We start from the raw sequence: 24,765 nt of genomic DNA, 5'->3' as shown, positions 1-24,765 counted from the left end.
CAGAGAAGTGTGGCTGGGCGCACGTGTGGCTGTGACTCCTGCGTCCCAGGGGCTTGAAGTGGTTTATCCTGAGCTCCTCCCCTTGCTTCCAGCAAAGATCCTAGTTGAAGATTAAAAGCATCATACTGAAAAATAAACCTAGAAAAGGATAATTGGTGTTTGGAGCACTCAGTGTGTTTGCGGCAGCTCTGCTGTATAAATGGCTTGCAGAACATGATTCAGTCACGGCATCGGAGTTTTGCAATAGTGTGTTTTCCGTCTTGGTTTACACAAATGACATTCTTGGGCTGAGGAGTGCAGGGGATTTCTCCTTGCTGGAGCCTGAGAAATTCCTGGGAAAACTTCAAGCAATTACAAAACATAGTCATAATCACGGGCTTCTCTTGTGGGGTACGTGGGTCGGAGGGCAGGCTGGTGTGCGTGTCTCCCCCCTTCCTGTTTTCTTGCTGGAAAACATATGGAAAATATGATAACTTCTCTCAGACTTGGCTGATGTTGGTGCGTATGTTATTGGTGAACAGGGCAGGCTGTGTAAAATTAGAAATGCATTTCCCACTCACTTCCCACTCACCCAAGGATGCTCTGGGGGAGCGGAGGCGCATGCTGAATTACCATGGAAATTCACTTCTCTTTTGTCCCAGCTGCAGAGTGCTTCATAGCCAGCCCCGGCCAGGCAGGCAAGCGGTGTTAGGCAGGTCCCAGCCCATTTTCTGGGATGGTTGTGGAGCCCCGAGGCTCCTCTCATCGGAGGGCTGTGGTGGGAGGCTGAGGTCTGCGGCTGCCGCGTGTGATGGCCGTGACTGTGCAAGCTTCGGCCACGGTTTTAGTGGCCTTGGCTTGATAAGTGAGTTAGAAGAAGCAGGGGAGCCGTGCACACTCGCTCAGCTATTAATGCCAGATGTCGAGGAAAGGTTTTGATTAAGCGCCTTCTCTTCGTCCGGGATCTTGCTCTTTCCCAGACTGTGAACTGGTGTTTAGGCCGGCGTTCTGGGAATTGGCTGGTTGTGAAATCCCCTTGGCAGCTGAGCAGCAGCCGGCACCCGTTCCTCCAGCAGCATTTCCCGGGCCGCTATCAGCTCCGCGGGGCAGGATGAGGCCGACAGTCACCCGTACGGATGGGGGGGGGGGAGGGGGGTGCCCTGGCCATGCTAAGAGGATGAGCACATGGGGGACGTCTTCCACCTGGGATTCCCAGCCCTGTCCTCCTCTCCCTCTAGAAAGAGCACAGCTGAAAGGTCCTGTTCCCAGCAGAGCGTGCGGGATTTGAACCCTCTGTTCAAGGACTGTGAGCAGGCAAAGGGTGCCTCACTCTTTTTCAGTCATCCTTTTGACTGTGCATATTTTATTGTCTCTAGAGAAAACAGTACAACAGTACTGAGAGGCAGAAGCCTTTGGGGGACCATCATGGCTCTGGGATTTTTTTTTTCTCAGTCTACTCCAAGGTAAAGTTTCCAACGGAGTTAGTGCTTGCGGGAGGAGAGATTCCTCCTTGGGAAGCCCCTGTGCTTGCGAAGGACTGTGGCGTGCTCTGCGAGAGCTGGGTCTGTGCAGCTGGAGCCGTGGGTGGCCACAGAGATTTGTGGGCACGAGAAATGCTCAGCCACTTTTGCTAAGAGGAGGATTTTTGGGGGGAGCTAAAAACTTCACTTCTGTTCCTCCACTCTGATTTTTTTTCCAACGCCGGAGGCCCTCTCTTGCGTCAGATTTATGTTTCTCACCTCTTCCAATTAATTCAGTTGCCTGTGTTTTCTCTGTGGAGAACTCCTACTTCTGCATTTGTATTAGCTTTGCTTTCTTAGGATTACATTGGTCCAGGGAGCTTTGATGTTCCGAGATAGGAGATGCACCAGCAAGATCAATCTGCAAAAGAAATACTATATGTAAGCCGTTCACCTGACTAGCCAGGGAAGGGGTGATGCTGAGAGGGAAGGAAGCTCTTGAAATGACCAAGTAACCTGGTTGTTTGCGCTCTCCTTCGGGGAACAGGAGAGGGTTTCAGACATTCACCATCAGAGATTCAGATTTTTAGGTCTCTGTTTCATGCCACGCGGTGTGAAGCTGCACACACACTACCATAGCAAACAGCATTCAGCGTTAAAGCGAAAGGCTCTGACCAACAATAAATAGGTAACTCCAGTATGTTATGTCTTCGGTGTTAGCACGACCGAGGAAGCTGGTGCTCCTCTTTGCTCTTGCAGGTGTTTTCCTGGGTTCAGGATGTCCCTGCTACAGAGGCTTTATTTGGGAGCAGAACCAGGAGTCAGGCAGAGAGCTGAAATCACCTCCTTCAGCTGGCTCTTAAAAAAAAACAAACAGCTGATTTTCTTGCCTGACACAAAACAGGATGATTGTAGCTATTGTTTCACTGAAACTTTTTTGGCTTGTGATTATTTTTGTTGCTCTTTTTAATCCATTGTCTCGAGGAAGGGAAATCTCTGGGCAGGAGCACTGCTTGAAGAAAAACCTCTGCAAGTCCCTTTGATTTTGTGCAGGAAAGAGTATATGATTTAGAGGTGGGATGTGCCTTGTCTTTATGTGCTTCTCTGGGGAGTTTGACCTCCGGGTCTTATCTGTCGTTCATTCTCTCCTTATCCCACGTAGCAATGCCAGATGTGGGAAGCAGGGAGGAGGCATAGGCCGGGGCGCGATGGACAAACCTGTTTGCAGGCGCCTCTCTTATTTATAACGTAATGCTCCGCTTGCTGTACCAAGCAGATAAAGGACCTGGCTTGCTCCTTGCTGTTACAAGTCATGGAAAAAGTTCCCCTGCTGCGATGCAGATCATGTGTTTGTCTCATGAATAGGTCGCTGCGAGCCGGCTTTGCCCTGGCTTTCGCACGGTTATCCTGGCTCCTCTCAGAGGTGAGGGACTGGCTAACAAGGGTAGGTCCGCATCGGTTATGAAGGTGCTACCTACGAAAACGCAAAGTTGGTGCTGTAGCCTTTTCTGTTTATCAGCGAGAATTTCCTCTCTGGTATCAGCCTTTCGCTTAGCTCTGTGCCAGCAGGTACAAGGATTGTAAAGAACTGGGTTATCAGAAAGGAATTGACCCTGCCTGCGTGCCTGGGCAGAAGGAAGCGGCGTCGGAGAGCAGGGCTGCCAGCCAACAGTGGGTTTTGTATTCCCAATTTAGCAAGTGACAGTCAGTTTAAAACAAAGCTGACGGTGGCTGTTTCCTAAGCGAGGGATATGCTCTGCTGTGGGTGAGAAAGTACGCTGTGTTGTGGCTATACTTCCAAAAACTCATTTTCCCTGTGCTTTCTTACCTGTTCTGCCAGGTCCCAGTTTCTGAGTTCCCAGCACAGTGTGGAGAGAGGTGGCACCTGGGTTGGACCAGACAGGGGAGAGCAAATCTGGGGAGAGGGGAAGAGGGAGGTGATGTCCAGGGACAGCAGAAGGGAAGAAGGATTGTTGACTTTGGCTTGTATCTGCAAACAGTAATTGCCTCTTCCTTTTCTAGTTATTGGTTATGATTACAAATCAAAGGTGACAGCCCTAGGGAAAGGAGAATAAGATTTTTTTGGTGTTATCAGCCGCAGTATTGTGTTGTGAGCAGAGGTATTTCCCGGGCAGATTCCTGGTGCTGGTTTTGTGGAGCCCTGCCAGAGGAGAAAGGAGGATTTGAAACCAGAACTTGTGTGCTGGTGGAACCAGCAGCTTCTGAGATCAGAGGATACGGGTGCGTCGGAGAAACATGCAATATATGCAGCATCTGAGGGATCCACACCTCCTTGGAGCTGAGGTCTCTCTGTGCGGAGACAACTTGCATGACAGGAGAAGAGCATGGATGTGACTGTTTGGAAAGTAATTCCAGGGAGAAGAGTGTTGCAAATCTGGCTGGCAGGCATCGGTGTATCTTTTTGAGCTGGGAGAGGAGCAAGGCTTTTGGGGGGGGGGGGGGGTGGCAGAAAACAAAACACCCCATGAGTTAGAGGTTGCTCCTGTCTCTCTCAGCAAAGCCCCTGAATCTGCATGGGATGTTTTGGCACCAGCACATCCTGTCCATGGGAGGCTGCAGGAGTCAGCCCTGCAAGCGGAGATGTGCCAAAAATGTGTTGTGCTGCCTGTGGGCAGATGGCTGTGCCTGCTGGGTCTCCTGCGCGCCTCTGTCCTGGGGGGTACAGCAGGTCTGGGACTGTCTCGGATGGGATCTGCCACACTGCTCCCTCCGGAGCATCTCTGAGAAGGCAGGGTGGGAGGAGGTGCTTTGTCCCCCGAAGCAGTGAGGCTCAGGGAGGTTCAAGAAGCTGGAAGTGAAGCAGCTTGCACTACATCACCAACTTGAGATTTTTCTCTTCTTTCTGTATTTCAGAAACTTCAACTCCCTCAGTAAAGAAAATGTGTATGAGAACAACAAGTTGGTAAGTGACTTCTAATGTTTTATTTTTGGTCTAGTCTATGACCTGGCACTTTGCTTATGGGGTTTAGCAACAGAAACCCTGCAGTGTGCTGAGTGTCCTTTGCCTTATTCTGCATGTGTCCAGCCTTCTGATTTGAATGGCAATGTCCAGGCTTGCTGGCTGCTTGAAAACACCCTCAGACTGCTCACATTTCACTGGCTGCACGGCGATGCCTGTGTCCGGTGTGTCCTGTGGCAGCAGGAGCTTGGGCAGAGATGCTGGAGGTCAAGACAGGGACATGGAGATATTGAGTACATGATGCTCCTGAGGGATGGTGCAGGAACTGGGAGGTAGATGATGCGAGAGGGGAAGCATGGGGAGTCTCTCCCCATTTCTGCTCGTTTCCAGTGCAGGGAATGAAGACTGCTGGAAGGTGGAGACAATCTAAAACCTCATCCTGCCTGGACACTTCGCTCTAGGGTGGGATTTGAGTTTCTCTTGTTCTCTCTATGAAGAAAGTAGAAGCTGGGCAGGCCAATCCCTTCCTGCACTGGATTCAAGTATGGGCTTAGTGCTCCAAGGAAGGATTTTTTTCTCCCTCTCTCCCTCGCAAAGAGGGAGGCAGCAGATTAAAGTGCTTCTTTTTCCCTTGGCATCGCTCCACACAGCTTTGTGGCTGCTTGGCAGGAGCTCGGGATGTGAACGAACCACGGCAGCTTACTCTTGTCTGGACTGGAGGAATGACATCCTCTGACGCAGTGAGCCATCTGCGGTGGTCCTTGCCTCCGGGAGAGCTAAACTTAGCCCCCCATGCTCCTAAGCTTCTGCTCCCCTTTGGCCCTGGCCATGTTCAGAGTGCCTGTGACAGACCCCCCGCTCCCCAGGCTGGGGCTGCAGTATGTGAGCAGTTATTCACACTCTCTGGGGTTCAGCCCTGCGTGTTCCTCTTCTCTAGGTGAGATTCAGACCAAGCGGTTTTGCACTTGAGGTTTGGTGTTTGGCAGGCATCAGGGACTCTTCGCTGTGGACGGTCATCCCGGCCAGAGTGCTGTGAAGCCCTGAGTGTTGCTGCTTCCCCAGCCGGGCTGATGGTGTCTGCTCTCCCAGGGCGGCTTTGCTTGTCCCTGGGAAATGAGCTGTACCAGCCGCCTCCACTGCTTTTATTAATGAAAAGCTTCTTTGTGCCTCTCATAAATAGAGTTGCTCCCCTCTTTTGTCACAGCCTGTGTTCCCCTCCCTTTCCTCCCTCCATTTCTTAGTTTCTTTTATGTCCTCTGTTTTGCTTTCCCTTCCTTATTCCACCTGCTGTAGGGTGACTTGTCTGTGTTGCCCTTTCACTGCTGGTATCCTGCTGCCTTGGCTCTGCCGTGGGTGGGGTTGACCTCTCCATCTCCCCGTGGGCTCCTGTGCTGGCCTCCCCCCTCGGGCTGCTCTCCATCCTAGCTCCTACACGGTCTTCCTCTAGCTGCCTTCGGGATATGAGTAGGCCTGATTTCTCCCAGTGCTGTTCCTCAGCTATCGTTCAGACCCTCCTCGATGCCTTACGATTCAATAGCTTCTTTTCAGGAGCTGTAGTATTCAACTAAAAAAATCTTGTCCGGGCTGCAATTTGCTATATAAGGTCTTCTGCTGAGGAAGAATGTGCCACTTCTCAAGTGCCAAAAAACCTCAACCCCAAACCCTAGGAAAATTTCAGTTGGTGGCATTTTTTTGATAAAGATTTCAAAAATATATAAAGAGAATCGTTTCTAGAGGCCTTGGATCCAGTTCTTTCAGTGCTAATGGATGGTGGCATGGTGTAGCAGATACAGCGATGGCTTGCGTCAGAAGAAAGCTGTTCCTGGCCAGCTCAGATGGTCTCGAGTGTATCACTTTGCCTCCTCTATGCAGAATGGGAGCAGTGACACTTACCTCCCTCTTAAAGCACTTGGAGCTGCACTGATGAAAAATGTTATGCAGAAATAACGTATTGCTTCTTAAAAGGCCAGCCCAGGCAGGCCTTTAAGGAGGAGAAGGGATAGAGGAGAAGGGCAACTGGGCCATGTTAGGTGGTGATCTCGTTGGACCTCCAGGCAAGAGCAATTCCCAGGAACACGAGGATGCTGTAGGCACAGGGAACACTACATCCTAATGCTGCTCTCTGCATTGCTCACCAACCCAGTTGTGTGCATAGAGCACCCTCCTCTTTGTGGTCCAGGCAACCCCTCGCGCTTGTTCTGTGCCTGTTGTGCTGGTCTCGCCTGTGGCACCATCTGGCAGGAGGTGGCATGGCCTGCGTCCCCCGCTAGACTGCACACCGGGAATGTCCGGCAAGAAAACTCCACTGGTCAGACCAGTTGTGCAGCCAGTGCGATGGGGAACGCTCCACAGAATATATTAAGTAGCAAGTTACAAGACAGGCAAGCGCCAGGCTGGGCTGGCAGCCGGGATGACGCAGCCGGAGGTAACTGGCTGAAAGTGTGCTTAATGTCAGCTCAGTTGAGTTTTTACTGGGATATCCAATGGAAAAAAATGGTAATTATCTTGCTAAAAAATAATGGCTGTTTGTTTCTTTTAAGAGGGAATAGTTGGCTTGTACACCAACACTGCTGTGTGTCTGTGCCAGAGGTCAGATGCGGAGGGTTTTAACACGTTCAAGTCTTTCTTTAACCCTTTCATTGTGGGGTTCAGCAGTAGCCTTCCTTGTGTCTCCATTCCTGCAAGTGCTCTTTTCCTTTGCTGTGTTGGCATTTCAAAGGGGATGCTCCAAAGGGCGAGGGAAAGGATTTTTTCCTATAAGCCAGGAAGGAAGAAGGCTGGAGAAAGTCCCTAGTAAAAGCCCTGAGTTGAGCAAGGGCAAAGTTGCTCTATGGATACTGCATATTTTTTTGTCCTCTAGTAAAGGCTCTTGTTCAGAGGCAAAACAAAACAGCTTTTCCTTCCTTTAACTGACTTCGATCCTGCAGTTTGAAAGCAGAGAGGACCACAAAGAAGAATATTTGCCCCAAATACACGTTAGGGAGCATGGAAATGGTTAAGCTGGAAGGGAGGTAGGTATCAGGAATTCTGCATTATTCCTCTCTTCCCCCTCTCTAGTCTGGGAGAGAGAGCTCCCTCCTGCAGCCTGAGATTTCCCCCTTTTCAGATGGGGAAGAGCAGGCAGTATGCAGGAAGCGTTAACATTTGCACAGCACTTGGAGATAGAAAGCTGCCTGCAAACACCTACCGGCGCACCGTTAATTGGGGAGCGCTCCAGGTTGGGCTGGAAGCCTGGAAACGAGTTTGCCAGCCTGGACTGATGCATCCCCTTCTGCCAGGCCTTGCTCTCCGCAGCTGTGCATATCCAGATAGAGTCAGGCTGGAGGAAGAGATGGGGAAGCCCAGGTGAGTTCCCGTGCAGTGAGCTACGGCCAGCTTGCCAGGCCAGATTTTTGGCTCCCTGCCTGAATTTCTCAACGCCGTGGCTGGAAGCCATGACTCCGTTGGTTCCTGTAACGGCCGTACGATGTAGGAGTTAAACTGGTGCAGCTGTTCCCCAGTAGAGTTATTATTCGAGTGGGGCTGTTTGCAGTGAAGTTTCTTACTTCTGATGAGAAGCAGCTCTGCAGCCTGGGCTGGACAAGACCCCTGTTTATTTATTTTTTCTCCTTCCTTCTCTAGGCATTTCGAGTGGCGGAGGAGGAGCTGGGGATCCCAGCCTTGCTGGATGCAGAGGATATGGTTGCGCTGAGGGTACCAGACAGGCTGAGCATCCTCACCTATGTTTCCCAGTATTATAACTACTTCCATGGACGGTCTCCTAGTAAGTACCGTCTTCCCTGCAGGGGTGGGAACGATCGGGACTCAATTTTGTGCTTTCCCTTGCCCCCTAACAAGCTTAGAAAAGCAAAATAGACTGCACAGAGGCCTTTTGGTACCAGATCTATTTTAATGGAGCATCTGAACTGTTTACACACTGGCCTACAGTATCACCAGTGTTTTTGTAAAGGCACAGGGCCATGCCTTGTCTTGAAAACCAGTGCCTTAAAATTTAGTACACAATCTAAAATTTCCTATGGTTCAGCCAGACAGGAGCACTCTCTGTGCTTTGTGGTCCTCACCACAGTTTTCCTTTCTCGAGCACCTCTGTCCCTGCTCCAGTCCTTGCCACGCCAGAGGGCTGGTGAGAACACGGAGTCTAACAAGGCTGAGCTTGTCTGTGAGGCTGTGCCAGTGTAAGAGCATCCGTGGTAGGGCTTGCACAGGACAGCAGTACTGATAGAAGGAAGTAGGAGAATATGACCCCCTTAACTGACATAATTGCGATAGCAATTCTTTCAAACATAAAACAGGCCACAGAGCTGCCAAGGCATTATATTCACGTACTGGAGAGTTTATCTGGGCTCACAGGAGCATTATTGTAGACTTGGTTTATATTTGGCTTTAAGCTCGTACAAAATGAAATAATACGATAAACCAATTTCACAGGTTCCTCCAGAGGAAACTTTAGAAAGTGGGACATGAATGACTTAACTAGTTAAGGTGAATCTAGATGGAGAAGACAGATATGAATTGAAAATGTCCTACATCTTGAAAAGAAAGCACAATTCACTCTGAGAGCTGCCTTTAATGTCTAAACTCTTCCCCCTTCTCCACCTCTTTACACATTTAAGCATGCTTTTTTCTCTCCCTCCACAACCTCTTCCCTCCCCCCTCTTCATTTTTTGTTTCTTGTTTTAAAACCCTGCTGATTGGAGTCAAACAAATTCCATCGTGTTTGTGACAAGTGGTGGGAATCTGGGTCAGTTTGGGGTCTTTACCCCCCTCCCCCCAGCATCTTGCCTACCCCGTCATCAAGCACAGCACATTTTTATACTCTCTAGTGTCCCACAAAACGCTCTGGTTGCATTCCTGTTGCTGGGGTGAATGTGCATGTCTGAAAATGAGCCCAGCCAAGAATGTGCCCTCTGACACCAAGCGGACTCCCAATACCATAGTCGTGCCCTTCGAACGGGCTCCAGCAGGACCATGAAATAAGCAGGACGCAGAAGGCCAGAGAGGGCGGCGGCCAAGATTTTATTGAGGTCAGGCGTTTACGGAAGAGCAGAGCCGAAGCCACCCATCTTTGTGCTGGGCTTTGAGAACTCGATAAATGGCGCAAGTGGGAAGCGAGGGGGCAACCCGAGCCTAAACCATTTGCTGCGTCAGCTGTAACCAGTCCACCGGTCGCTGCGGTAAAAGAGTGTGTTTAAGAGGGTGTTTATTTGGATACTTAGCTTTATTGAGAGAAAACTGCTGGGAACTGAGCTTCCTGTCTGCTCCCGACACCCTGCCCAGACTCCCTCTGTATTTACCGAGAAGGGTATAATCTCTTTTCAGATGGGTGGTCATTTAATTTGTTGCTCTTAAAGTGAAGATGTGGCTCAAATATCCCACAAGGAACACAGAGACATTCAGAATAGGAAGTTGCGCAAAAATAACATGCCCGTGAGACAGATGGGGGGTCTTGTCTGTAAAAACTGTGCAGGAAGCCTTATTTCCCAGGGAAGCCTCCTGCACTTCTCATTCCTTGCTTGATTGGAGTGTGTTTAGGATTCTCTTTTCTCCGCTTGTTGTGAATTTAGAGGGTTTCTCTTTCATCTGGAAAGAAAAGGATTTGGCATTTGCAGGCTTCTTGAGGCTGTTGGTTTCTGCATCATCACCACCATGGCACCTCCAAGTCTCTGTTGTAGAATTACGCATTTTTAGTGGTCATTTCTGCATCTGACAAGCCTGTTTGCTCCGTGAGAGTCCCCAGCTGGGATGTGGGGTGGACACCCACAGCAGTGAAGGTCCAGGGTGTGTAGGAAGTCTGGAGCACGGCAACTTGAATGAAGCAAACCCTTCGTGCTTTAGTTCCTTAGCTGTAACACCTGACAGCAGTGCCTGTTTCAGCAGTGATCGTTCTAGCCAAACTGTGGGCCAGGTACAAACCTCAGGTTTTGTTCACTGACTGACGAAGTTTTGCATTTTTCCATTTTTTTCATTCCCCTCCATGGAAGTCCCTGAGATGAAAAAAAAATCAGCAGTTTCAGCTACCAGATGATTCCAGCGTATGTTGGTAAAATTCACTTGGCACCTCTTGCCCCTCACGTCACTACAGAACAGCTTGTGAAGGAAGCCTGTGTCCCCTTGGATGCTTTGCATGTTATCTACCAGGCACCTCTGGATCTTCTTATATTGTAAATGACTCCTAAGCTCATGGGCTTTCCTTATGTGACCTTAAAATCTTCCCTTCTTCCTTTCTTCCAGTTGGAGGCATGGCTGGAATCAAGCGTCCTTCCTCTGAACCTCAGGAGCAGCCTCTTGGGAAGAAAGCTGTTTCAGAGCCTCCTAAGCCAGTGCCACCAAAACTGCCTCCTGCCCACCCACCTGCCAGAGCTAAGCCAAAAGAAGCCTCCCCAGTCACCACGGTAAGAAATGTGTTTTGGGGTGTTCTTTCAACCTTAAATCTGTTCAGTGAGCTAGAGGGTATTTTGCCAGTTCAAGGCTCCTAGTGGTAAGGACATAGTCTCTAAATTTTCTGCTCACCATGGAGGACTTAATCCCAAGGTCTGGTTACTGCACAGGTTCAGGTGGGAGTCACTGGAAAGCCGTCAGTCAGATGGGATTTATCTAGTGGTGAACGGGACATGGCTGTGCTGTTCCTAGATCTTGGGGATGGAGATTTTTAACAGAAGGTATTATTTTTGCTAGAAAACATTGATTAAATTCTTGGAAACAGTTTCAAAGCAGAGTAGAGACAAAAACGGGGTGGAAGAAAGGAAGCCCCTCTCTCAAAAGGGTAAGGACCTTTCTCAGCTAATTCAAATCAGAGACCTTTGCACTTTAGTTTCCCACAGATGGACAAAACCCCCTGGTCCTCTGGCTTTGTGGTCCCCCTTACTCTATCCTCCCGAGGGCTGTTCCACTTCTCATGAACACGGGGTTATTGGGAGCAGGGATTTTCTGGATATCACTTCTCTGTCCCAGCCAACTGGCTGTGCGTGTCAAACTCTCGCCTGCCTGGGAGACTCACAGCTGTACGCGGGGCCACAGTGCTGCCTGCTCACCCACTGTGTTTCCCCACAGAAAGGGGTCCTGGCGGAGAGCGGGAACATTCCAAGCAGCAGCTGTGGGATCTGCGGGAACCACGTGCACCTGGTGCAGCGCTACTTGGTGGATGGGAAGCTCTATCACAGGAACTGCTTCAGGTACAGCTCTTCAAAAGGGGGCGCAGGCCTGTGAGTTGCAGAGGGGCAGCCTGGTTCCCTTGGGACTGGAGGGAGGGTGATGTGAGGCACTCAAGGTGATGGAGGACGTTTTTGTCTGAGTGGAGGCAACCTGGGCCTGCTCTTGACCCGTGCGTAGGGGAAACTCTTTGCGCAGGTCTGTTTTCACCCACGCCTTTCCTACTTCAGGCCATGCTATCAGCAGCTCCCGTTTTGGTGCCTGAGGAATGTGCACACAGGGTCTGCTCACTGCCAGTGTGGTACCTTCACCCTCCCTGTGCTGACAGTGGAATTGTGCCTGCACTCTCAGCTGCGTGTCAATGGCCTCCCAGTGCTCTGGAGGATGTTTTCTGAGACTTTCTTATCCACAGGTGCAGGCAGTGTTGGAACGTGCTTCTTCCTGGAAGCTACAAAGCTGGGCCTGAGCCTGGTACGTTCATCTGTACCAGCCACCAGCAGCCAGACAATGTCCAGATCTCTGGTCTCCGCAGTTCGGGGAACAAACCGGAGCGCACCCCAGCCCCTACCGCTGCCAGGGCATTCCAGAAAACAGCAGAACCCAAGAAACTGGAGCAGGTGTTGAAGAAACCCAGCCAGGAAGGCCTTGCTAATTCAACCAAGCCATCTGTTTCATCTTCTGGAAGTTCTGGCTTCAAAAGTGTAAATACTCCGTGGTCCTCTTCACCCGTAAATAAACCAAATGACTGCAAAGGTACCCCGTTGGGAAATAAAACAGATCACCATGAAGGTACCCCCTCAGGGCCCCTTTGGACAACCTCCACAACAAAAACACAGCAAGCCCGAGAAAATTTTTTTCGGTCGTTGGAGTCTTCCACCAATAAAACCTCTGACACTAAAAAACAAGTCCCTTCTTCTCATGGCCCTGGTAAAACTCCCTCTGTCAGAAGCACTACTGAGGTCAGTCCAGTGAATGCTGAGAAGGATCAGGCACGTAACCACATTATACAGGCTCTAGCTGGATCAAACACCTCTCCAAACAGGCCAGGAGGACCCACTTCCACTGGCTCCTCAGCATCCAGCAGGTAACTGCTATTTCTTTCCCTCTTTACTCCCAAGATAATCCTTGGGATAACTTGGAGAACGCCCTGCATCTTTCTTCCCTTTTTCCTGACTGCTTTTGTGGATGAGATTTAAAGACATGTAGAGGGACTCATCCAAGTCTTTGGAACAGAGGCCAATAAAAACGTCTGTCCTTTCAAAAAGGCTCACTAGGTTGTTCTTTTTTGCAGTGGCAGGTTTTCTCCCAGCAGTCCTCAGTGGCAGAGTCCAGCTCCAAAAGCACAGTCCAGCAAACCAGGGTACACAGCACTGAAACAGGAGAAGATCACAGACCCTCTGCCCAAGAGCCAGGCTGCCAGCAAACCTGTTGACTCTGTGAACAAGCCAGAGTCGAAAGGCATCAAAGGTGAGCATGACGGATTCACATGAAGCTCTGCCTGGACACAGCATGCCAACTTTATGCTTTTCTCTTGGACCAGTACACTGCATGTGTCAGTGACTCAAACACTTTCTGTCTGTACCACCACTTAAGGGTTTTCTGCATTCTGGGGCTCAACACACCTCCATTTGTCCCTGTGTAACTGTTCTCTTCAAGCATGGTGAGTTTTTCTTCTCTGAGGATCTCCGGGTATTTGAAGTTGTACTAGCTGTCATCAAACGTTGGGATCGTGGTAGATTTCAGAGGCTTAGGCAGACTTTTCCAGACCTTGCCAGAACTTCAGGATGATTTTTGTGATTGCAGCTGGGGCTCACCCAGCCTCCTTGCCTGTTTTGAACCGAGCTACCACCACAATGACTGACCAGTGGGCTGAGGGATGATGTTCTGGGGGTACCCAGTATCTCAACCACTTCCAGATGGCCTGTCTTTTTTGGGGGCCGGAATTAGTATCTGTCTGCAGTTTGCTGTGAGCTTGTGGTTTTTTTCTCTCCCACACTTCCTGCCCCATCCTTTGGTCTCTGAGGTCTGAGCTGGTTGTGTTACGTTGCTGTTGAACATGCCCGTTCATTTACACACAGTGGCTATGTTTCTGTAGCTGCATAAGGTTTAAAGCGTATGATCCAAAAGGGTTAAAATGCCACCAAGGTTATTTGCTATCTATTGTATGTGAATTTGTCTGTGTTAAACTTGTTGAACTGGTGCTGGTTTGCTGCAATAACGTCACAGTATCTACCCCAGTGCATGGCTTATCTCCTAAGATCCTCCTGAGACACAGATCTCGCTTGTTTCTTTTTATAGGATCTGATGTTATCTTGGTATGTCCCTTCCTTTAGGAAGCAAGAACGTTGGTGAAGACAAGTCTGAGAGCCCAGCAGAGTGGAGATCTCTGTTGAAGCCTGTGGCCAACAAGTGAGTGTCTTGGAGCTGGTGGGTCTCTGTGAGAAGTGAATGGGGATGTTCGTGTCTGCAGCTGCATTTGTTGCTGCAGGTCTGCGTACACATAGGAGGGAAGAGCTCCTGTGTTTTAATGCTTCTGTGTTTGACAATTTGATGGAAAAGGCAAAGACTTTCATCTCTGGGGAGGGAAAACATATTTCAAATTGTGGGACTCTTGATTAGAAAAGTGTGACTATCCCAGATCCAGCCCCGGATGTCCAGAACTCTTCCTGTGGACCATTCTGCAAGAAGAATGGTTTCCTACCTTTGTCTTTCTTCTTTGCAGAGACCAAGGTGGCTCTAAGAAACCTACTGATAACTCCCAGGTGGGAACAGGGAGCCCAGCACACAAGGAGACAAAGCCAAGTCCGTTAGTTGTCCCATCAGCAAAGCAGGACTCCGGTATGAAGGATATAAGCTTTGCCTCCGTTCTGCTAGTCAGGCAAGGGACAGGCATTAGTGCTGCAAGGCACACGTGAGGAACACGTTGGTGGAGATTGTGTCTTGCTTTCAGGGATTCTTGCTTTCTGCACCTGCTTTGGCCCTGTGGTGCCTTTATTTGGAGAGCCATCCTTCCCCCAGGAGAGGGACTCGGTCTTCACAGGGTGCCCTTCTTCTGCAAGACAGCTAGCAAGATTTTGCTTACCCTCTCTTGCATAAATGTGAAATTGTGAGAAATCTTGGTGATGGTTCCCAACCTTTTATTCTTCTCCTCTGCCCTTCTCTTGTACTCTGGCTTTGTAATCGGTGGTTTTTCCCCTGTTTCCTTTGGGCTTGTGCCCCTTGCTATCATCAAGAGAGGAGAACTAGGACTAGAAATGAAAGAGGCTAGGGGTGAGTGCCAGAGATGCTGGACAATGAAGGGATTTTTATGAGATGAAGGTTGAAATTTCTTACCCAAAACCTGTCTGTGCTTCTTAATCCAGCTTCATCTGGTGGATTCATGAAGAAGAGGTTGATCCCCAGCTCAGATCTTATCAGGAGCTGTCAGAATTCAAAGCAAGGCTGGGAAGACTCTGGGAGCTCTGCGAAGAAGGAGGAAGAGGGCGACCAGTTGAAGAAAAGCACTACCACATGTAAGGTGTCTTCTGCCTGCTAAAAGGCACTCTCTCCTCTGCACTGTCAGGGGACAGACTGAGTGGTCAATATGGGAGATGTGTCCCTGAGTTTTCTGTGGCTAAGCCTGTGGCTGTTGTCATTGGGGAAAAATCTGTGTCATTAATTTTAATTAGCCAGCTTGGCCTAAGCAGGAACCAGCTGGACCAGAGAATTTGGTGGGAAGGGAATAAATTAAAACAGGGATTTTTCAGGGTCGCTGCCCTGTCATTCTTTAGACTCAAAGCTATGAAGAGGACCATCTCCTAATTCGAAGGGAATTGGGATCTAGTTGATGTCTCTCTTCCTCTCTAGTTGAGTGGCTTTGGGAAATGAAAGGAATGCAGAGAACTGTCAGCCAGAGACTCCAGCTGGCAGGACACACAGTAGCAGCAGCCAAGGCTGCTGCTTCTTGTACTTTCAAAAGATGTTCTGACCAGTTTGTCCCTACCCTTAATCCAGTTTGTTCCTGTATGTTCAACCACAGCTTTACTGTGTACCTCTCCTCCTATACCCAGTTGTCCTTTCTCCTACATATCCCACCACAATGCGAATCATAGACTGATAGAATCATGTCGGTTGGAAAAGACCTTTAAGGTCATTGAGTCCAACCATAAACCTGGCACTGCCAAGTCCACCACTAACCCATGTCCCTCAGCACCATGTCTACACAATTTTAAATACCTCTAGGGATGGTGACTCAAACACTTCCCTGGGCAGCTTGTTCCAATGCTCGATAACCCTTTTGGTGAAGAAATTTTTCCTAATATCCAATACAAGCCTCTCCTGGTGCGACTTGAGGCTGTTTCGTCTTGTCCTGTTGCTTTTTCCTTGGGAGAAAAGACCAACACCCACCTCGCTACACCCTCTTTTCAGGGAGCTGTAGAGAGTGATAAGGTCTCCCCTCATCCTTCTTTTCTCCAGGCTAGACCACCCCAGTTCTCTCAGCTGCTCCTCACAAGACTTGTGCTCCAGACCCCTCACAAGCTTCATTGCCCTTCTCTGGACTCACTCCAGCACCTCATTGTCTTTCTTGTCATGAGGGGCCCAAAACTCAACATAGTATTCGAGGTGCAGCCTCACCAGTGCCGAGTACAAGGGGATCATCACTTCCCTAGTCCTGCTGGCCACACTGTTTCTGATACAGGGCAGGATGCTGTTGGCCTTCTTGGCCACCTGGGCACGCTGTGCTGGCTCATATTCAGCCACCTGTCGACCAACAACCCCCGGGTCCTTTTCCACAGGGCAGCTTTCCAGCCACTCTGCCCCAAGCCTGTAGCACTGTTATGACCCAAATGCAGGACCCGACACTTGGCCTTGTTGAACCTCAAACCATTGGCCTCGGCCCATCGATCCAGCCTGTCCACATCCCTCTGCAGAGCCTTCCTACCCTCAAGCAGATCAACACTCCCGCCCAGCGTGGTGTCATCTGCAAACATACTGAGGATGCACTTGATCCCCTCATCCAGTTTGTTGACAAAGATATTAAACAGAACTGGCCCTGATATTGAGCCCTGGGGAACCCCACTTGTGACCGGCCACCAACTGGATTTAACTCCATTCACCACAACTCTCTGGGCCTGGCCTTACAGCCAGGTTTTTTTAGCCAGCGAAGTGTACGCCCATCCAAGCCATGAGCAACCAGTTTCTCCAGGAGAATGCTGTGAGAAACGGTGTCAAAGGCTTTACTAAAGTCTAGGTAGACAACATCCACAGCCTTTCTCTTGTCCACTAAGCGGGTCATCTTATCACAGAAGGAGATCAGATAAGTCCAGCAGGACCTGCTTTTCATAAACCCATGCTGATCGGGCCTGATCGCCTGGTTGTCCTGTAGGTGCTGCATGATGGCACTCAAGATGATGTGCTCCATGACCTTCCCAGGCACCGAGGCCAGACTGACAGGCCTGTAATTCCTCAGATCCTCCTTCCGGCCGTTGTTGTAGATGGGCATCACGTTTACTATCTTCCAGTCAACCGGGACCTCCCCGCTTAGCCAGGACTGCTGAGAAATGATGGAAACTGGCGTGGTGAGCACCTCCGCCAGCTCAGTACCTTTGGATGGATCCATCCGGCCCCATGGACGTGTGTGTCTCAGTGGTGCAGTAGGTCACTAACCGTTTCCCCTTGGGTTATGGGGGCTTCGTTCTGCTCCCCATCCCTGTCATCCAAGTGAGGGGGCTGGGTACCCAGAGAACAATCGGTCTTACTGTTAAAAACTGAAACAAAGAAGGCATTAGGTACCTCAGCCTTTTCCTCATCCTTTGTCACTGTGTTTCCCCCTGCCCTCTGATAAAGGATGGAGATTTTCCTTAGTCCTCCTTTTGTTGCTAATGTATTTATAGAAATATTTTTCATTGTCTTTTATGGCAGTAGCCAGATTAAGTTCTTGTTGGGCTAGAAATTTTCTGGAACTAACCTGATATTTGCTGCTGTCCTCTTTGCGTGACTTGTTTGTTCTCCCCTTTCCTTACCCCACCTGGCACTGTCTTACGTGTCTGGACTAGAATGTCCTCACGGCAGGGCTCAGCCCTGACCCTGATGTTTGTCTCGGAGCAAGCAGGATGGGTCTCAATGGCTCGGTGGCCTCATGCTGTAGTAGTTGTTAGCTGGTTTCAGCATTGTCCTCAGCCTGCGCCTCTGACAGCTACGAAGCATCCAACCTCCAATTGCATTGTCTATTTTAAAGACTGACATAATTTTCCCAAAACTTTCCATCTCCCTTTTCCTCAGACTCAGCCACAAGGTTCAGCATTACATCTTTCCCAGGAAGTGTGCTGTTAAGATAAGGGAGGCTGGTTTTATATCCGTCTTCCTAAAGTTTAATGATTGCCGTTGGGGAGTGCCCGCTGCGGGAAACCTTCCCAGCAGTCTGTCCCCGTTTTCCACGTCTGTGCAAGTCTGCCATCTGAAAGGCTGTTCTCTTGGCGCTGTCGCTTGGCAGCCTGTGGGTTAAGGAGAGACTTGTTGCTCCTCTGTATAGGTCTTTACCTCAGCACTCAGAGGGCTACTGTGAAGAGTCAGCTACTGTTCCTGCCCTTAGTGCTCCATGTGTCGCGTGGGGCAATATGGATGGTGAGCATTTCTGTAGGTCGTTAGTTTTCTTTGGTATAAGCAGTGTTTTCTGTTGAGAAAGGAGGCTCTGACTGTACTGCTTCCAGTTTGCAGGCAAGCAGCCCAACCCATCTTGTGTCTGGCAAGACAGAACTTGAGGCTATCAGGGGATATCGCACCCTGAGCTGGTCAGGAGAGCATCGTTTTACTAGCTGTTCCCCTCCAGTGACCTTGGCCTCCTCACGATCAGTGGTGCAGCTTTCTGCCTTGGTTGGAGAAGCTGCAGAGATCAGCCAGAAGGGGCCTGGAGGTGCAGGGCTGAGGTGGGAGAGGGAGGTGTTGCTCGGACGGCAGCAGCAGGCTGCCCATGGCAGGCCAGGTCCTTCTTGGAGGAACCTTGGAGAGACGTGCGAGTCGCAGGTGGCGTACAGGCCAACAGAGCAGCATCCAGAGGGAATGGTAACCTGATGGAGGCCAGCAGTGCAGGGACAACACAGCCGCTTGCCACATCCAGCATCTTCTCCTTTTGCACTCTTCCTGGGAAACGCAATAGAGCAGGGACTGGGCGACTGGAGAGTTGTCCTTGAGCTCTGCCTCCAGTCAGCACCAATTGCCAGAGACTCTCAGGGGGCTCCCCTAGTCTGTCCCGTCTTTCTCCTTGTGTGTGCTGAGCCTGCACCGCTGCTGCCTCTTTTACAGCCCTGCTCTTTTGATACTAGAGTTTTCCTTCCTATCACATCATCCACGTACGCCTCTGTTCTCTCTCTGTGGTAATTATCCAGCCCGGCCCCTCGGGTATCCGAATACCTCACACTCTTCTGTAGTTATCCTTGCAGCACAGTTGGGCAGAGGAAGCTGAGGCACAGTGGAACAAACACACGTTGCTTAAGGATTGATTTTTAATAGGTGTCCAGGGCTTAAATAACGCTGTGTAGTGGGGCTTAAGGGACTTCTCACCTAGGAAGTGTTTTGTGGAAGGAATTGAACCTTGGTTTCCTGAGGCTTATGCTAAGGTCCCCTAGACCATCTTTTGTTCATCAGTATTTACTGATACTTCTTTGTACAAGAGCACTTGGAGGGGCATTTTGAAGTATATCTTGGTGTTTCCTGTGACAGTAGCCCAATATTTCTGTTCTATCCTTTGGAAGCTTAATAAGGTGTGGCTTTTGCCACAATAGGTGTCTTTGAGTTTTAACAAGCTAATAAATGAACATGGAAGTCAATATTCTCATGTGCAAGCTCCCACGTCACACCTGAGTTAGGTGACTGCCTGTGCCCTGCAGACACATCTCTCCCCTCAGTCAGGCATGCCGATACACGCCTGTCGTCATTGCTCTCTGTTGGGTGGCAGGGACCTGTTGTGCTCTCTGGTGGTGTAGGCACTGTCCCACACCACAAAAATATTTAAAGTTTATTGTGTTGATTTTGTTTTTTTTTTTTCTCCCTTCTAGTTAAACCCTCTGTTCCGGAAAGCATCCAGAGCCCCGAAGCAGTGTCCCCAACCAAGGTATGGCTGGAAACCTGGTGTAAAGGAGCAGGCTGGGGTTGCTGGGTGTGCTACTGGAGTGCTTGCCCAGAAATATCTCAGTTTGTCTTATTGGGAGGGTTTATTTGACTCCCTGGGAAAAGGGTGAAAGGCTGTGGGGCAGAGAGAAGGTGGAGAGACTGCGGTTATCTCCATGCAGGGGGATGATAGAGGCTGGATTAAGGCAGTGACAAAGAAAATTCTGGTAGACATAGCCTTCCCCAACAAAGGAGGAGGAATGTCTGTGGATTAATGAGTGTGGGTAGATGTTATCACTCAGCCGATGTATCAGCGCTGTAACACTGCAGTGGCCGCTGCTCTGTTGGGAGCAGCCAGCTCTGCATCTCTGCTGCCTTGGCCCTTCCAGAACATGGCTCTGCAGTTGGGCTCCTCATGTCATTTCCCATCTCCATTAGGGCTGTGACCTCAGCAGGCAGTCTGAGGGCACTAAAGCTGTATTTGTTCCTAATTGTGTTTTCCTAGCTGCACCCAGACTACCTCTCCGAGGAGGAAATCCAGGAGAAGGTGCGTGACATCGAGAAGCAGCTGTTTGAGCTGGAATTGAAAGGAGTGGATCTGGAGAAGCAGCTGCGTGGTTGCGAGGGAGGTAAAGAAGACCATGGGCCAGCTATGTTATGGTGGGAAGGTGTCAGGCTCATGTCCTACCCCTGGGCATTATTGGCTCCGTTTCTAGGAGCTCATGCTACATGTGAGACACCAGGTTGCCAAAGGTACCTGGTATAGCAAGATAAAGCCCTGGGAATTTTGAACCCTCTCTGGCTATTTCCTAACATATTGTTTGAGCAAGGTCTTGTGTTTATTTGGCTGAAGATCAGGGAGTTTGGGGAGTGGAAAGCTGCTATTGATCTGGCTTTTGGATCCAAAGCCAGCCTGGCCGTCGTGGCTGGCTCCAATTTGGCAGGGCTCAGTGAGTTCATCCAGAATGGCAGAGTTGGGCCGGCCACACGGAAGATGAGTTGGGTACCCTGTGGTAGGGTATCTGTGAGCATCTTCCTTCGACCTGCAGGGAGTGGTCTGCACCCTTTCCCTTGTACCCAGGGGTACCAAAGATGAGCTGTTTTCATGTGAGGTTGCCTGTGGCTCATATAAGTTAACCTAGGCTCTCCCTCAAGTGGTTGTGTGTTTAAGCCAGGGAGACTGAACCGATGCAGCTTCTGAAGGGGTCTTGCCCTTTGTCTCCTTTGCAGACGAGTCTGAGGATGCCCTCATGGTGGATTGGTTCAAACTGATCCATGAGAAACAGCTGCTGCTCAGACAGGAATCAGAGCTGATGTATAAGTAAGTACAACCAGAAATTCACCCTTCTGCTTATGCACTTCATCTGTGAGCGGTAAGCAGGGAAGGACAGGGAATGTGGCAGCCCAAAAAATAACATGCCAATTGGTAGGATGAGGGAGGGCTTGAGGACGTCTCTGGGAGAACTGCCAGTATCCTGAGGTATTAGCTGATGGGCCTTTGAGCACTGATGGGCACCCAGGGTCTGTGATGAGTTTGTGGGGAGGGAAACCTTACAAATGTGATGGAGGAAGATTGCCCTTGACTCGCCAGCACCCATGTGGTCAGCAGTGTAGAGAAGAGGCTTTAGCACAACATGAGAAGTATCCGTCCCTGGGGCAGGGAGAGGCAGTAACTCATCACTTCCGTGGTTCCTTCCAGGATGAAGCAGCAGAAACTGGAGGAGCAGCAGTGGAACATTGAGACGGAGCTGCGACATCTCATGAGCAAGCCAGGTAAGGACCAGCTGCGCTGAGAGTCCTACTGGCCCCTGGCTGTGTGGAGCCCTCCGCTCTGCATGCCAGCCCTGGGATGTCCTTCAGAGCTGAATAACACTGCCAGGGATTGCAGTTTCACTGCAGGGTGTCTCCCGACTGTGCTGTCGAGCTGTCAGGTGCAGACACCCTGAAGCATCCAACCCACCTGTGCTTTCTGAGGGGATGTAAGATGTGCCCCCTGAGCATGAGGATGATAAAATTTGGGTCTGTGAGAGGGACTTGCTGCAGCAGGGTGGAGGCAGCAGCCACAGCGGGGAGGTACTTACCTATAGCTGTGAGATGGGCTTCTCTTGTCTTGTGCAGAGGAACTGAAGACACACAGGGAGAAGGAGCGAGAGAAGGAGCTGCTGGACTCGTACCTAAACACGGTCAATGATCGGAATAGTATCGTGGAGTGCCTGGATGAGGACAGACTCAGGTGAGGGCCTTCAGATGGTGGGAGATGAGCCAACACTGGGGATGATTTCCTCTGCTGCCCAGGCTGTAGGGGTGGATGAATGGCTGTAATCCAGACTTCTGCTCCATGAGAGGTGGGTGGTGACCTGTCACCAACCATCTTGTCCTAAATGCTGCTGCCATTGCTTCCTTGGCAGCTGTTAGAAACTGAGATCAGGACCGCAGCCATGTTCAGTGCTCTCTCAAGCTAATGCTGCTGTGAGTACAAGGGCTGTGAAAATGTATAAGGCTGGGAAAGAGAGGGAGAGGCTGGAGCTGGGGAGGATGGAGGCAGCATGGGAGCTGCAGGAGGACTCTGGGAACATGAAGCCAGGAATGTTTGTCTGCTGCAGCAGCTGAAAGAACAACTGTAGCCGAGAGGTGGATCCTGCTCCAAGTTCAAAGGAAGACTGCTGTGTCAAGTAGCTGGATTTGTGCCTCCTGTTGCTGAGAGCAGCCTCCGTTTCTTGACCTCAGGGTACAGACTCCAGCTTGAGGATTCTAGTAATGCTCAGGCTTCTGGCTCTGGCCTTGCCCAGGCCCAAGGAGACAGCAGTGCGTTTGTCCCTGACTGCAGTGAGCACCTCTGCAGCACCCCAGGCTGCTGATGTCTTAACCTTTATTCATCTCCTCGGGTGTGGTGGTGTTTCACCACTCGGTGAGTTCAGATGATTCATAGGCCAGCTGGGGCAGCGGCCTCCCTGCCGCAGTGCTGGACTGCCACGGTCTGGAAATCCCCGCACAGAGCCTTGATTTCAAGGAAACCAGATGCAATTTGCTCATGTCTGGGACTCCTCTAACTGATTGGGTTTTTTCCTGCACTCTTCTTAGGGTGTGCTGTGGAGGTTGGTCATTTTGACAATGGGAACAACAGTAGTCTTTGCAGGGTTTTTCATGTCTACCACCTTGTCATGAAACGTGGCAGTTTTCTAATGCCATGCTGTTCCATTACAGAGAGCAAGAGGAGGACCAGATGTTGGCAGACATGATCCAGAGGTTGGGTAAGGGCCCTTTCTACTCTTACAGAGCAGCACTGGGTGGCACTGGGGCTGTGGGTCTCAACCTGCTCTGTGTCTGCTCCCTCTCCTGCAGATGGATCTCTCGAGAGCCAGGAGACAGACAAGAAGAAGAACAAGTTCCGCTTGTCCAAAATATGGAAGCAGAAAAATAAGAGTAAAGCTCCGGAGTGATGTTCCTTTGCCCAGCGGCCCAGAGAGGGTCATCAAAGGGGTGTTCATTCCTCACTGCTGCTTTTCTGGAGTCATGCAGGACTGTGATGAGGCTTCTCTGCTCCCTGACATGCAGCCTGCAGGTTTGCGGACCAAATGGACGGTTTGAATCCCCTCTGGCCCTGGTGTGGGGCCCAAGGATGCCTTTCCCAGAAGATGGACTTTTGAGATTGTTTTTCTTCTTTGGACCTAGCTCAGAGCTGGCTTCAGCCTCTTCGGCAGCTCAGGAGGACAGAGCTCAATTTGCCCATCCACTGCTCGGGTGATCACCATCCTGAATGCAGGAGCATGGCACTGCGTGTCACCCCACAGTGCCCCACTCATGTCAGCCAGGGCTGCACCAAGGACGCTGTGCTGGTCTGCGAAAGAGCCTTTCTCCCTCCCTTCCTCCCCTCCTGCGTGCGCTGTGGCTCTTTGGCCAGGATCAGACACAGAGAGGGAGGTGCTATGGGGCAAGAGCAATTGAGGGTCTCCCCCTTATTATGCCAGTGCAAACTGGAGCTGCAGGCCCCAGCCGAGGGGAGGCAGGGAGCAGAACCACCTCTGTATCTATGGGGTGGGATGTCCTAGACCCAGAGAGGTTTCAGCAATAGTGCTCTGTTTCCAGACCTCCTTTTGGGAGGTGCTGTAGGCTGGTTTCTCAAAGCCATGAGAGGTTGCTTACTGCTTCATTCCCTCTGTGGGGGAGATCTGTAGCTTCCTTCTCTCTCTGACTGCACAGTGAAGCAGGGTTTTCATTGCCCATCCTGCCGAAGATAAACAGAAGTCTTCTTTTTAACAACCTGGTGCTAACTGGGAGCAGAAGGGAATTAATGGGTTTGCCTCACCCACTAGTCTTCCATGTGGAACCAGCATTTCATCTCCTGAGGCTTTGTCCCTGGACAGCCAGCGCCCTCAAGGGGTGCTGCGGTTCACCTTGGTGGGACCAGGAGAGTTTGAGCAGGTCCTGGGCTGTTGGCAGTGGGTCTTTCCACTCTTCCCTCAGTCCACAGTGACTGGAGCCAGACCCCTGCACTGTGTGGCAGCATCCTCTCTTCCCACTCAACTTGGGGAGCAAGGATGAAGATGGGCAGGGAAAGATCGGAATAATTCATGTCTCTAACTCTGGTATGTGTGGGGTTCCCTGCCCTTCCCTTCTTCCTCCTCCAAGCCAGGTACGTTGGGGTTTCTTGGGTCCTGCTCTCCAGCAGGACCTGGAATTTTGCAGGGAGGAGGTTCGCTGCCCGCTGTGCCCGGTGGCAAAGTGGAGGCGATGCATCCCTTACCCACGAGGTGGCAGTGGGACTCTCTGTCCCAGGCAGCCCGCCCTGGGCACCGCAGGGGTGTGCTGGGTGAGGTACCAAGTGCCCGAGGGGGTTCCTGGTGCCCACAGTGTGTGCCATGTGTAGACACGTGGTGGGTCACCCTGTACCTGCATATGCTTTTGTCCAATAAAGAGTTGCTGGAGCAAATCTCGAGAGTCCCAGCGCGAGTTTGGGTGTGGGTTACTGGGGTGTGGGCTGCCCTGGTCACTGTGAGCACTGAGGATCCTCCTCTGGAGCTGGGAGCGGTAGCAGGAGCTTGGCGTAGCTGTGGTGGAGAGGCTCCCCTGCCCAGAGCTTGCAGACCAACTGCAGGTCCCAGGAGAGCAGCAGCACCAAGGGATTTCTCAGTGATTTCATTGACATGTCAAACTTCTCTCGGCTAAGTCCAT

The 24,765-nt window shown here is 50.7% G+C and overlaps 1 protein-coding gene across 5 annotated transcripts in view; it reads left to right on the top strand.

The window, feature by feature from the left end:
* Positions 1-24,522, top strand: part of MICALL2 (MICAL like 2) — a 29,776-nt gene extending 5,254 nt beyond the window's left edge. For all 5 annotated transcript variants that reach the window (XM_054211122.1, XM_054211121.1, XM_054211120.1 and 2 more), the window contains 16 exons: positions 4,314-4,362; positions 7,981-8,122; positions 10,591-10,751; positions 11,410-11,531; positions 11,921-12,592; positions 12,800-12,975; positions 13,842-13,917; positions 14,231-14,346; positions 14,871-15,020; positions 19,542-19,597; positions 20,099-20,222; positions 20,824-20,914; positions 21,293-21,366; positions 21,712-21,826; positions 22,798-22,844; positions 22,936-24,522. In XM_054211122.1, the coding sequence (XP_054067097.1) occupies positions 8,038-8,122; positions 10,591-10,751; positions 11,410-11,531; positions 11,921-12,592; positions 12,800-12,975; positions 13,842-13,917; positions 14,231-14,346; positions 14,871-15,020; positions 19,542-19,597; positions 20,099-20,222; positions 20,824-20,914; positions 21,293-21,366; positions 21,712-21,826; positions 22,798-22,844; positions 22,936-23,033 (2,163 nt within the window). In that variant the 5' untranslated portion in view covers positions 4,314-4,362; positions 7,981-8,037 and the 3' untranslated portion in view covers positions 23,034-24,522. The remainder of the gene's footprint in view (positions 1-4,313; positions 4,363-7,980; positions 8,123-10,590; positions 10,752-11,409; positions 11,532-11,920; positions 12,593-12,799; positions 12,976-13,841; positions 13,918-14,230; positions 14,347-14,870; positions 15,021-19,541; positions 19,598-20,098; positions 20,223-20,823; positions 20,915-21,292; positions 21,367-21,711; positions 21,827-22,797; positions 22,845-22,935) is intronic.
* The last annotated feature ends 243 nt before the right edge of the window (positions 24,523-24,765 follow it).

Source organism: Rissa tridactyla, chromosome 8 (genome assembly GCF_028500815.1).
Source record: "Rissa tridactyla isolate bRisTri1 chromosome 8, bRisTri1.patW.cur.20221130, whole genome shotgun sequence".
NCBI lineage: Eukaryota > Metazoa > Chordata > Aves > Charadriiformes > Laridae > Rissa > Rissa tridactyla.
This window is presented reverse-complemented; position numbering and strand designations above follow the sequence as displayed.